This window comes from Chlorocebus sabaeus, chromosome 8, assembly GCF_047675955.1.
Source record: "Chlorocebus sabaeus isolate Y175 chromosome 8, mChlSab1.0.hap1, whole genome shotgun sequence".
NCBI lineage: Eukaryota > Metazoa > Chordata > Mammalia > Primates > Cercopithecidae > Chlorocebus > Chlorocebus sabaeus.
Window position 1 is genome coordinate 8914964 of NC_132911.1, and position 14868 is coordinate 8929831.

At 40.6% G+C, this 14868-nt stretch overlaps 1 protein-coding gene across 1 annotated transcript in view; it reads right to left on the reverse strand.

Annotated features, from left to right (window-relative positions):
* Window positions 1-13671, reverse strand: part of MTMR9 (myotubularin related protein 9) — a 42797-nt gene extending 29126 nt beyond the window's left edge. The window contains exons 1-2 of the mRNA XM_007961656.3: window positions 13369-13671; window positions 3433-3541 (exon numbers count right to left, since the gene is read on the reverse strand). Coding sequence (XP_007959847.1) covers window positions 3433-3541; window positions 13369-13550 — 291 coding nt within the window. The 5' untranslated portion in view covers window positions 13551-13671. The remainder of the gene's footprint in view (window positions 1-3432; window positions 3542-13368) is intronic.
* Window positions 13672-14868: the final 1197 nt, after the last annotated feature.

Here is a 14868-nt window from a genome sequence, read left to right on the forward strand (position 1 = left end):
GGTAGGGGTGGGGAGGGGAAAAGGATACCATATCAATTAGCATAATTCAAACTGCAGGAATGATGGCAAGATTCACCTGGACGGGAGGAGGAAGCCCAACAGCAATGCTCAGAATGCCGTCATCTCCCTCCAGGTCAGAGGAAGACCAGGCATGCAAAAGGATAGGCCCATGAGTACTCAATAGTAGACTGGGCATACAGCTCAGCAGTTTAGCAAAAATATCTCCAACTAAAGTTATTCTTCTATCCATCTATAAATCATGAAACCTTCTCCCCTACCTCATAAAACAAAATAGAGAGAAGCACGGCCGTATAATCCATTATTCCTATAAATGTATACACATATTTTTTTTCCCTACATTTATATTGTCTTTGGCTGCCAATCACACCAACCAGAAGCAGAACAGCCAGTGTCCATGTCTGACCTAACTCAGGGCTGCCATCAATCAGACCACCACTATTTTAAATGCAAGTCAGCAACCACTCTGATAGGCAATAAGCACTCACATTTCATCTTGAGATCTTATGTCACTAGAAAGAGGTATTTTCCTTTAAACACATTAATGCTGAGAGAACTGAAAACATTTCAATTCCAAAGGCAGGTGAAACACAGAAAAAAAAGTTTCACCAACTTATTGCTACAATTTAGAGAACTGAGCACTTGCCAGCTATTCTTCCAATGGGATTCTATGTGTGGCAGCGGAATATATTTGAGCACATGGACTCCTAATTACAAAGGACATCTCAGCTATGCCAAATGAGAAATTCAATTGTTACTCATAAATCACATCCAGATGTATTCGGGGAAGGGTGGAGGGCTAGCAGGAGGGATTGTGTGCCAGGAAAAGGATAGAGGACAGGTTCACTATGTTATTCACTACGCTGTAAGCACATTTAACAGATCATTCATTTTCTGAGGTCAAATGAGCTCATAATTTATGGCTTCTTTTCAGTCCTAAGGGCTTCTATATGATCAGTCAGTTTCTAAAGAGCTTTAAAATATATACAGCGACTTAAACAACTGATCAGCGTCAGCACGTGGGTAGCACACTTCCCCTTTCCCTTCACCACTGTGCCTCACCACAGGCAGCATCTCTGACACCAACCAAACAGCCACCTCACTTGTCACAAAGGGATAAGAAAAACGAAGACTGGTCAGTGAAAATCCGATCTCCTAACTGAAAAAAAACACAAAACCCATAAACACACACATGCTCAATGGAAGTGGGTAATGTTCCTCTGCCCAAATAGTGGGACATTATTTCAATTTAACAGTCTATAAACTACATGCATTCTCATTCAACCTAACAAATTACATCAAATCAACATCATGCATTACTTCCAAATGACAGATGTGTAAGACAAACAGTTCAGTCTATCTTCTCATTTCCTTAAGTAAAATTCAACAAAGGCAAGAAGAAATGTGTTATGTACCATTTACTTAGTACTAAAACAGTTTTTCCTCTATTTCTCTCTTCCTGTTTTAAAAATCACTAAAATCCTACCTACAGATTTTTAAGACTGTCTACCCATTTTTAATAGCTAAGCTGATAGCACTTTTTGGACACAAAGTCCAGATTAGTTACACAAACACAGAAAAAAATAAAAAATTTATGTCCTTATAGTAGTCTAGAAAGTAGTATAAACCTAAGATCAACTGACATAATTTAGTGGCAATAATTTAAAATAAGGCAATTTAAAATTTCAGTGTATATCAAAATAGTTGGTTAGAATGGAAAGAAAACAGTGTGAGCTCTTCCATTTAAACTATGCAAGTAAAATTTATATTATTTGTAATCTGAGCCAATATTCAATATTGTTTATATAAATATAAAGCAAACATAACCTGTCTTAAGCTAATTGATACATGAAAATTCAGATTACTAAAAACAAACAAAAAACTACAATCACTGGTGATAGTTACTTGCTTTAGAAAAGAAATAACTTTTTAATAAAAAGTCTCACCACATACATCCATAACAATGGAATATCACTCAGCCTCAAAAAGTCAGAATTTACCACACAGATGAACTGTGAGGATATTATGCTAAGTGAAAAAAACCAGTCACAAAAAGACTATGTACTATGATTCTACTGATATGAGATACCTAAAGTAGACAAATTCAGAAACAGAAAGTAGAAAGGGGGTTATCAGGAGCTGGAGAGGGGGGAAAACAGGGTGTTGTTTAACACAGAGTTTCGGTTTTGCAAGATAAAAAAGATCTACTGCACAACAATGTGAATAAAGTTATTATACCCTACTAAACTGTACACTTAAAAATGGTTAAGACTGTAAATCTTGTTAGGTGTTTTCTAAGCACAATTTTTTAAAAAACGCATCACCATAAAATTATAGTAAGTAATGACAGAGGACCCTCAAATGGTAGATGATATTTACCAAGTATTACACTAAGTATTCGACACACATCAACTAATACAATTCTTACAACAGTCCGAAAAGATCGGTTCTATTATCCTTGTTTTATAAAAAGTAGAAAACAAATCAGAGAGATGTTAAGTACTTTACCAATGGTCACAAGCTACCAAGTGGTGAAATCAAGACTCAAACTGTGCTATGATTCAATAATATACTAATACATGTAATATGTATACATATGAGTAATGATATAGTACAATATTGCAATTTATTAATATTTCTATTCAAATTTTTGGAATTGTATTTATTACAGAAGATATACTAGTATATTCAAGAAGAAACAATTTCACTTCTAGCTGCTAACCTGGTAGAGAAGTGAACAGTGCACTGGTTAACTCACTAGTGGTTTGCAGTGTCTCTGAGGAACTCTCTAGAGGGCAGGTGGGAATAGTCGAGTCAATAAGGGCTTCTAGGTCCCCCCAGTCCATATGTACTCACTGTAATGTGACTAAAAGCAATTCTAACAGTATCTATTTTATTGGTTTAGAATTCCATATAAGATTTTACTTGAACAAACCTCAAGTAAAGAAAAAGAAGTTCACAGTCTTCGGCACTGAGAAAATACCAAGGTTTGTATAGTGAACATAAAACATGAAGCAAAACTTTAAAATTTCTCCCAAGAACCTCTTTACTAAATCTTCTAATGATTTCCCTAAATAAGAATTCATATACGCTCAAGTGAAACAGTATCTGTTATTTAACCTGTATGAACTCATGGAAATTCCATAAAGCCATTGGAAATGCAATTCCATGGAATTCCAAGCAACTCATGGAATTGAGCTGTTCATATAAAACGAGTTAACACCAGACACTGCCAGAAGTCAAGAAAGTCCCATTACACTCATATAACAGTGAACCAGGCTGAGGCTTTTCCTATCAATCCTCAGTATTTGAGTCAGAGAACATGACTAAATTATCTAATGAAGAAATGGAAGAGCTACAATGAGTCATAATATAAAAGTATGTTTCATTAGATTTTGCTTCCAAAATACTTACCTCAATGGAACTGGCTATATTCAAGCATTCCTCCATTCCAGGAATATCCAACTGAATAATTCGAAAATCTTTACATTTTATGATGATGGTACCCAGTGATCCCACAAATCTGTAAGAAATTGCAAATCATGTTTAGGAACACATATACTACTAACTTTAAATATATTATTATTTCTTCAAAAAGAGAATATAATTGTAGTTACCATCTATATTAACTTTCTTCTCCTCAATTAGTCTAATTAAGGAAGCAGCAAGGCTGCATCGTTAAAATGTAAGCCATACATTACTTAAAATATATGTCTTTTTTTTAATTTCAAATACACAAAGTAATTCACATTAGGCTAATTGTTTTGATGGAGATTATTTGGGGCCTTATTTCAAAGAATAGGAAAAAGATCTGTAACTAATGTGTTAAGTGTTTGTAAAGAGATATTTCTGGAGCACAGGAAAATAGTTCACTTCAGATATCACTTACTTACAAGTGATACATACTACGTATCAATTTATAAAAAATAAAAGGGCCCAGTGCTGTGGCTCACGCTTATAATCCCAGCACTTTGGGAGGCCGAGGCAGGCTAATCACAAGGTCAGGAGATCGAGACCATCCTGGCTAACACGGTGAAATTCCATCTCTACTAAAAATACAAAAAATTAGCCGGGCGTGGTGGTACGTGCCTATAGTCCCAGCTACTCAGGAGGCTGAGGCAAGAGAATTGCTTGAACCCAGGAGGCAGAGGTTGCAGTAAGTTGAGACTGAGCCACTGCACTCCAGTCTGGGTGACAGAGTGAGACTCTGTCTCAAAAAAAAAAAAGTATTTGAAAAAAATCTACCATCCATTTCTGATTTAAAAACATGAAAACCCAAAAATTTCTCAGCAAACTTGAAACAGAAGGGAACTTCCTCAACCTGATAAGGGCATTTACAAAAAACCCCACCAAAAAAAAACAAAAACGAAAACAAAAAACCCTAAATCTAATAGCACATGTAATGGTGAGGGATTGAATTATTTTTCTCTAAAATCATGAATAACACAAAGATGTTCACTCTTATCACTTCTAGTCAACATTGTAACTGAAGGTTATAGCTAGTGCAGTAAGGTAGAAAGAATAAAAAAGGATTAAAAAGGAAGAAGTAAAACTATCTTTATTTGCAGATGATGATTGTGTAACGTACCCAGAATGTTCTTTTTATTGTCAATTCTCCCCCAAATTCATCTAGTGATACAACATAATTCCAAACAAAATCACAGCAGACTTTCATATAGAAACTGAAAAGGTGATTCTAAAATTCATATGGTAATGCAATTGTCTTCAAATAGCCAAAACAACTTTGAATAAGAGCAAAGTTTTATGGCTAACACTACATAATTTCAAGGCTTACTATAAAGCTACAGTAATTAAGACAGTGTAAAAATGACATGATGATAAACGGATCAACTGAACAGAAAAAAAAGAGTCCAGAAATAGATTCACTTACACGTGAACAAAGATACAAAGACAATTCAATTGAAGACAGGTCAGTCTTTTCAACGAACGGTGCTGGAACAATTGGATAGCTTTTTTTTTTTTAGAATTTGAATCTATAACCATGAACCATATACAAAAACTAACTCAAAATGGGATCTTTTATCTAAATGTAAAACTTAAAGCTAGAAAACTGCTAGAAGAAAGCATGAGAGAAAATATTTGTGAACTTAGGTGAGGCAACAGTTTCTTAGACAAGACACTAAAATCCCAATCTATAAAAGAACAAACTGACAAACTGGACATGTTCAAAATGTAAAACGTCTGCTCTTTGAAACACAGAGCTCAAGAGCATGAAAAGGTAAGCCACGGGGCATTCCTGTAGGCTGCTGAAGACTTCATCAACAGGCTACACTAAATTTATAGTTCAAATGTTTCTTTCTTCAATAATAAATTAACCTTACTTTACTGTAACTTTTTTACTTTATAAACTTTTTAAACTCTAATGTTTTGTCTCTTTTGAAATAACACTAAGCTGAAAATACAAACACACCATACAGCTATATAAAAATATTTTCCTTCTTTATATCCTCATTGTATAAGATTTTTTCGAATAAAAAATTTTGGGGGGTAAACTTTCTTGTTAAAACCTAAGACACAAACACACACATTAGCCTAGGCCTACACAGCATCAGGATCATCAATGTCACTGTCTTCCATCTCCACATCTTGCCCCACTGGAAGGTCTTCAGGGGAAATATTAATATTATACACGGAGATGTCATCTCCTATGATGATAATGCCTTCTGGATAACTCTTGAAGGACTTGCCTGAAGCTATTTTACAGTTAACATTCTTTTTAGAAGTAGGAGAAGTATCCTCTAAAATAACAATAAAAAGTATAGTAGAGTAAATTCATAAACCAGTAACAAAGTTGTTTATGGTCATTTACAAATATTATGTGATGTATGCAATTGTATGTGCTATATTGTTGTGTAACTGGCAGCCCAGGTTTGTTTATAGCAGCATCACCACAAACACAACATCACTGGGCAAGAGAAACTTTTCAGGTCCAGTATAATCTTATGGGACTGCCATCATACTTACAATAAATCACATGACTGTGTATGTACATACAAACATACACTCTCAAAACTCAATAAGAAAGCAAATAATCTATTACAAATGGGCAAAACATATGGATGGTCACTTAGCCAAAAAAAAAAGACATATGGATGGCAAATAAGCATATGAAAAGATGCTCTACACCACTAGTCAAAGGGAAATGCAAATTTAAGCCACAATAACACTTAACATCTACTGGGATTGCTAAAATTTAAAAGACAGACCATAGCAAGTGCTGACAAGAATGTGAAGGAACTAGAACTCTCACACACTGCTCATAGGAATGTAAAACTGTAGGTACAAGCACTTTTGAAAACAGTTGGGGCAGCTTCTTAAAAAATAAAACACATACCTACATCTGATCCAGCCATTCCACTGGCAAGTAAATGGCTTCCCACCCAAGAGAAAAGAAACCACATGTTCATACAAAGACTTGCATAAGAATATTAATAACAACTTTATTTAACAGCCTCAAACTGGAAACAACCCACATTTCCATCACCAGGTGAATAAATGAACTGCGGAATACTACACACTGGATGCTTAGTACTCAGCAATAAAAAGAATGAACTATTGATATATACGACATGGACAAATCTCAAAAGAGAGTACTGCATGATTTATGATGTACTGACATAAATTTCTAGACAATGCAAACTCATCTGTGACTACTTGGAAAAGAAAAGAAGGAAAGGATTACAAAAGGGCATCACAAAACTTTTGGGGGTGATAAATTCATTATCTTGAACTTATTGTGACAGTTTCAGGGTGTGTACATACATCAAAACACATCAAAGTTTACACTTCAAATATATATAGTGTGTTACATGTCGACTGTATCTCAATAAAGCTGTTTTAAAAATCACTGTCATTCTGCTTCAGCTGGAAGTGAAAGACACACCACAACCAAATTATCAGTAAAAAAAGAAAAAAAAAATGTACAAGACATATGGTTATTCTCTTGTAAATTTCCGTATCATCTATGCTTGTCATATTAACTCATTTTGTAAGGTGAATTTTGTTTTGTTTGGCAGGTTTTATTCAGTTGTTATAAAGTACAATGAATGACTAGAGGAGTTAAAAATAATGGTTACTTTATGTCAGAACAAATATGCTATAAACTATTAAGGTATTCTCCGTTTATTTATTCAATGTTTCTAGTCAGTTACTTATAGAACAGTGGGCCAACAAAAATATGTTTTAAAAGCATAAGAGCTCCACAAAATTCCTATGATTCACATCAATTGTCAGATTCAGTTCTATTTTTCTCCTTATTGTCCCACCCCTGCCCTGTATATACCCCATCATAGCATTTAAAATACTTTATTAAACTTTCTAGTTTATATGTTTATTTCTCATAACGGTTCTTAGCTTTTTCAGGTAGGAGCCATGTTTGATTCATTTCTACATCCTCAGCTCCTAGTACAGCACCTGGCATACACACCATCTTAAAACTCCATTAAGGGACTTAAAGGAAGATCTGAATAATGTAATATTGTTCATGGATGTCAAGATGTCAATCCGACTCCAATTAATCTATAAATCCAAAACAATCCATTTTTTTAAAATCCTATGAAAATTGCATAAAGTCTGTGGTCTAGTGAATAGTACTGCACTAGTGTGAATGCCCTATTTGTCCTCATTTTGATTACACTACAGTTATAAAACATGTCACTGTCAGGCCTCTGAGCCCAAGCTAAGCCATCGTATCCCCTGTGACCTGCATGTATACATCCAGATGGCCTGAAGTAACTAAAAAATCACAAAAGAAGTGAAAATGCCCTGTTCCTGCCTTAACTGATGACATTCCACCACAAAAGAAGTGAAAATGGCGGGTCCCTGCCTTAACTGATGACATCACCTTGTGAAATTCCCTCTCCTGGCTCATCCTGGCTCAAAAGTTCCCCCACTGAGCACCTTGTGACCCCCGCCCCTGCCCGCCAGAGAACAAACCCCTTTGACTGTAAATTTCCACTACCCACCCACATTTTATAAAACACCCCCACCCTCTATCTCCCTCGCTGACTCTCTTCAGACTCAGCTTGCCTGCACCCAGGTGAGATAAACAGCCTTGCTGCTCACACAAAGCCTGTTTGGTGGTCTCTTCACAGGGATGCGAGTGAAAGTCACCATTAGGGGAAGCTGAGTGGACGATTCTAAAACCTCTATGTGCAATTTTTGCAACTGCCTGTGACTCTTCAATTACCATTAAATAAAGACTTTTTAAAATCCCTTGAATATAGCAAGCTTTCCAAAATTGCATGGAAACATAAAGGTCAAAACATAGTTGTCAACTTTAAAAAAAAATAAAGGAAAGCAGGGCAACTAGCACTATCTGATTTTTGGACACATCACAAAGCCACAGAAGGAAAGAGAATACGATGATGACAAAAGAACAGATTAATAAACCAATGGATTATGACAGAGAGCTCAGAAATAGACCCGCACATATAGGATAACTTGACATAAACCAGCCAAGGTTGGGTTGTCAGGTGATGGGATTAAGAAAACTGGCTTGCTCTATGGAGAAAAATAGGTTCTTATCACACTTGAAACAAAGATAGAATCCAAATGAATTAAAGACCTAAAAATGAACAGTAAAACTATGAAGCTATAATGGAAGAATATGTAGGAGAACATCCTGGTGATGTGGGGACAGGGAAGGAGCTCTTAAGACAAGCCACACATCATAAAGCAAAACATTGGCAAGTTTTACTTTAAAATTAAAGACTTCTGTTCAACAAAGGACACCACAGAAAAAAATAACAGATGGGTGACACACTAGAAGACATTCGTACTGCCTAAATGAAGAACGAATACCCAGAGTATACAAGGAACCCACGCAAATCAACATGAGAAAGACAATAAACCCAATGCTTAAAAGTAGACCACAGAAATTAGGCAATTCACAGAAAGGAAAAATAATTTTAAGTATATTGCTCACAAACATACATAAAGATAATTAAACTCACTAAAAAGTAATGAAATTCAAATTAAAACAAAGCAATCACTATTTCACAATCTTCAGACTGGAAAAATTAGAAAGACAATACCAAATGTTGGTAAGAAAGTAGAGAAGAGGTACCCTCTCCTGCACCATCGTGGGAAGGCAATCTTCAATTGTCATTCTGGAAAGCAATTAGTTTGTGAAATGAGATATGCACCTACTTTATGGCTCCATCCCATCCTAGGTGCAGTCCCAGAGGAATTATGGCACAAGACTGCATGAGGGGACGTGGATGGAGTATGTTTACCAGAGTTGTTTGTGATAGCAGGGAGTTGGAGGTTACCTAAAAGGTCTGTTAAGGAAGTTCTTTTAGATACTTTGGAATTCTGTGCTGCTGTCAGAAGCAGTGAAATGGCTGTACACTCAGCAACATAAAGAGATCTTGAAAGAGCATTGCATCAACATATTAAGCAGCAGAACAAGATTTACAACATAATCCCAGTTAGGCAAATTAAACTCACACGTGCATGTGTGCACGCACCCATACACAACAGTGCTATCTATTTTACAGCAACAACTAACATGGTTGCCTACAGGGATTGTGGATGAGGCAGGAAACGCGAGTGAAAATTGGAGACGAAGAAAATAAACAACAGAGGAAACCTTTTAAGGAATCAATCATGAAAACGATGAGTCATCAACCGAGTAGGATTAACTCAATTTTCTGAGGTCCATTAAAAAAAAAACAAAACAGGTATAACTGTAAAACTTGTATACAACCTTGTATGTCGAAAGGATCAAACAAAATGATGTAAGCAGTGTATATGAAAGTTTTCCATAGACTTATAAAGCATCATTCAAAAATAAATTTCTAGGAGGTTAAGTAGTTTGCCCAAAGGCACTTGTCTAGTAAGAGGCAGAACTGAAGGAGTCATCCTTAATGACTTTCTCTCTCACCTTATTTACAATTCACTAGCAAGGCAAGGCAGCTCCACTTTCAAAAACACATCCCAAATCAGATTCCTTGTGACTACACTACTGTTTTTTTCTTTCTTTTTTTCTTTTTCTGAGACGGGGTCTCACTCTGTCACCCAGGTTGGAGTTCAGTGGCACAATCTCGGTTCACTGCAACCTCAGCCTCCCAGGCTCAAGTGATTCTCCTGCCTCAGCCTCCTGAGTAGCTGGGATCACAGGCGTGCACCACCACACCCAGTTATTTTATGTATTTTTAGTAGAGATGAGGTTTCACCATACTGGTTAGGCTGGTCTTGAACTCCTGACCTCAGGTGATCTGTCTGCCTCAGCCTCCCAAAATAGTGGGATTACAGGCATGAGCCACCGCACCCAGCCTACCACCATCTTTTATGTGAACTACTCTACTCTCCTAGCTGGGCCTGCTGCTTCCAGTCTTGCCCCTGTATAATTCACTTTCTGCCAGCAGCCATAATTGTCTTCTGAAACATCTATCAGCTGCTGCTTCCTAGCTTTTGCCTCTCCCAAGTCTCCCATGAAAACCATTGTGGCCTGCAGGCCCTCCACGGTCTGGCCACACTTATCCCTCCAGCCACCATCTCTTCCATCGACTTCCTGTACCCTCTGTGCCTGCCCTGCAGCCACACTGGCCTCTTTGCTCTTCCCTGCACATGCCAAGCATGTTCCCCATCTCAAGTCTTTGCATTCACTGTTCCCTCTGGCTGGAAGGCTCTTCCCCCAGATACTCACATTTCTAGCTTCCTTGTTTCATTCCAGTCTCTAGTCAGATGTCACCTGCCTTCTCTGAAATCCTTTCTAAAGAAAATGCCTCCCGGTGCTCTTTATCCTCTCATCTTCCGTTATTTTCCTTCCTGGCACTTATTACCTGACATCATTATACATATTTATTTCTGGACTTGCTTGATTGTCCATCTCCCCGGACAGTACCTAAGCAGCTTGTCTTAGTCACCACCGCAGCCGCACAGCTAGACAGTACACATGGAAAACGGGTGGATGTGAAGATTTCTTGAAAGCAGCAATTGAACAAACTCTGATCTGATGCCTCCCCTATGCTCTTTCCACTACACCACACTGCTTCCCAGGAAAAGGATAAATGTGTGTACAGTTCGTCATTCTCTCCCAACAGATTCAAAGGTCCATGGCTCATCTGCTTCTTCTTCATGCACTACAAAGCCCAGCACCTTGTAAACGCAAGGTAAACAGGAGGAAAGGAATGAGCGAAAAGTAAACACAATAAAAGGTAAATAAGAAAGGAAAGGCAGTTGATGGTCACGGAGAGACTACTCATTTGTATTCAATGGCATCACTGAACCATTCAGCGGTCAATCCTTCTTTTATTTCCTATGTGTCTATATGCCCAAGCCACAGTTAGAAGTTTCGAAGGAGATAAAAATGAATTCCAGTTGTGGAATTAACAGAAGACTCTGTGAAGGAGGTAGCGGTCGAAATGGTTAAACTGAATACTCAGACGGGTAACAGGCTCATTGCCATGTGAACTCCTGAAAGACAAGAACTGGGATATATTTTATTCATCTTGGTGTCTTAAGTGCCTCACAAAATGTCCAGAACATAAAGGCATTTGGCAAATGTTTAACAAACTTGGGAGAGGCAAGGCATTCCAGCAGAAGGAAAAAGTCAATAAAATACACAGATGACGGAATACAGGACATATACCAGCACCAGTAAACGGTGAGGACTGGCTGGTAAAAAGGTACATGAAAGGAAGTGCAAGAAGGGCTCGTTGAAAGAAATGACAAGAAATAAAGTGAGAAAGTAGGCTAGGGCTGGGACACAGAATGCCATGAATGACTGTGAGGGGTTTAGATTTTCAATGAGAGACCACTGAAGACTTTTTTTTTTTTTTGAGATGGAGTTTTGCTCTTGTTGCAAAGGAAGGAGTGCAGTGGCGCGATCTCGGCTCACTGCAACCTCTGTCTCAAGGTTCAAGCGATTCTTCCACCTCAGCCTCCTGAGTAGCTGAGTAGCTGGGATTACAGGCGCCTGCCACCACGCCCGGTTAATTTTTTGTATTTTTAGCAGAGACGGGGTTTCATCATGTTTGGTCAGGCTAGTCTCAAACTCCTGACCGCAGGTGATCCGCTCGCCTGGGCCTCCCAAAGTGCTGGGATTACAGGCGTGAGCCACCGCGCCAGGCCCACTGAAGACTTTATACAGCAAAAGGTGACTTGAGGAGACTAATAAGAGCCCCCTGCTCAAATCAATCAATCTACCACTGTTTCCCCCAAACTTCCTGCAATTCTACTATTAGAAATTATTATTTTAGGCCGGGCGCGGTGGCTCACGCCTGCAATCCCAGAACTGTGGGAGGGCGAGGCAGGAGGATTGCGAGGTCAGGAGTTCGAGACCAGCCCGGCCAATATGGTGAAACCCCATCTCTACTAAAAAATACAAAAATTAGCCGGGTGTACCGGCGGACACCTGTAATCCCAGCTACTCGGGATTTGCCACTGCACTCCAGCATGGGCAACACAGTGAGATTGGCCACTGCACTCCAGCCTGGGCAACATAGTGAGATTCCGTCTCAAAAAAAAGAGAAATTATTATTTTAAGGCATATCCTCTCTAGGAATCTTCCTAAAATCCAAATTATCCTGTGAGGCAATAGAAAACGTTGTCGTCATTAATTTCTACTTCCGTGTAAGCTGGATAATCAGTTTGCCCTCTCCTGGCTAGAGAGAAGCCACTAAGGAGATGGAAATTTTGACTGCAGATTAAAGTATAACTTTTTGACTTCGAGGCACTGCCTTGGAAAGATAAAGTCTGGAGTACAAAAAGGAAAAAGAGGTTAATTGGTCCATGCCTTTCCTTGAGAGCCAACCCTGTTCTTTCAGCAAGCAGAACTGAGTAAAGATGAAGAGAAGACATCAGAACCTCCCTTAGTGAGAATGAAATTGATGACCCAGAAGGTAAGAAACATAATAAACTGAACATATTTCAGAAATTAAAAAATGGTTCTGAGGCATGTAGACACTCATAACTTTATAATCAGTTGAATTTTCCTCAAAAATGGAAACACTTGCCTAAATCACATCCAATCACAACTTCATGAACTGTGAATGACAATACCGATTCAAGGAATACGATGGGGCAAGAAGAAAAAATTTATAAAGACAATGCCGAAAATCCACCCAAATGGTGTTACGAACCAGATCATCAGGATGATACCAGCCACACGATAACCCTGAGAACTCCATCCAGGTTTAACGGAAACCAGATCCTCCATCTGCACGGGTTTCTGCCAGGTAAATCCTAATTCTAGGCCACATAGGGCTCATTCTGCCGGCCAGCTGGGCGGCAGGATGCGCGGAAAACGCCAGGAAGTGTTTCCCGGGGCGCCCACAGGGGATCCCCGGCTCCCTGCGGAGCTGGGGTGGGGCGGGCACTCACCGCTTGTCGATGGCGTCGATGTTTGAATGAAGGAGCCACAGCTCCTCCGTGTTGTCCTGCCGGGAGGACAGGATCAAGTGGTGGCCCGTCAGGCACAGGGTGCCCTCGACAGCCGGGTAGAAAGGCCGGTGCAGCACCACATTGTCCACCCGCGGGGTCTTAATCAGCTCCGCAAACTCCATGCTCCCCCCGCGGCCGGAGCCAGGGAACCGAGCCCGGGAGGTGCGAGGCGGTTATCCCGCCGCAGGGAGAGGAGCGGAAACACCCGGCGCGGGGCTGGCCCTTGGGGCGGGGCGGGCCGGGCGGTGAGGCTGGGCCCGCCCCAGGCTGGGCAGGCGCGGCGAGGCCTGCAGTCGCCGGCACCGGCGGCAGGGAGACAGGTGCTGGGGCTGGGCTAGGCCCGGGCGCCTCTCCCGCACCGCCCCGTGCCCCAGGCCCAGGACTCGGCCACAGAGAACGCCTCTCCACAGGCCCAGGGACCGCCGCTGCCGCTGGGCTCCGGGTCCCGCGTGGGCAGGCGGCGGGCAGTACGACGAAGCCGCTGCAGGACCCGCTTCCACGCCCTGGCCGCTAGGGACTCCTGGCGGAAGTGGCTGCTCGCAGCTGGAGCCCACAGCAACTCCGGGCGGAAGCAGCAGGTCTCCAAACTCGGAAGACGCGGAAGTCGCGGCCGGAAGTCGGTCCTCTCTAGGGCCTCTGGAAATGCCTCCGGAAACACAGCCAGACCAGAAGATTTGGGTTCCTAGGAGAAAAAAAAACTTGTCTTTGCCTTCACGCCCTCCCGCTGCCCTTCTCACCCATCTACAAATATTCCTTATCAGAAGAGGCCCGTTAAGAGGGGACGACGGGAGGAGGTCCCTGTCTTGTCTCCCTCCGCTTGAGTAGAACCCCCTCCAGAAGCTCTTCAGAGCGTGGGGCTGCTGTAAATTGTGACAATTGTTATGCATTAGCCCTGAAGAGATGGCAAGTATGGGATGGAGGCCGTGACTGTGACCTTAGGGAATCCTCCAGGGGTCAGGGAGGGACACAGGGCCACGCCACTGACTCCCCGTGAGTGCCGCGCCACGAAGTGTGACCTGGAGCAAGACAGGAATACCTGTGAGAAGAACCCAAGTAGATGTAGATGCAATGCACAGAACAGCAAGTCACTTGAGTTGCTGGCGGCCACCCAGTCAATCTGCAGCAGAGCATGGACTTCGATCTGCACCTGTGAAACCCAGCGCATGGGTGCATTGGTCACCACCGCACAGCCTCAGCGTCAGACACCCACATTACGCCAAAAATGTTTTCAAATAATTACTCCTTTGCTTGTTCGTTTCCCACCACCCACTTGAAACTGACATTTTTATTCAAAAATAGGAAATAGAAGAGAAATATGTTTGAATGCTGGTCTGCTGTGACTTCATTGACCTCTTAAATCCTCACCATCTAGTACCCAAGCACAGCAAGCTGGGCAAAATCTCACAGTATTCACGAAGCAAATAGCCACAACCTCATCAG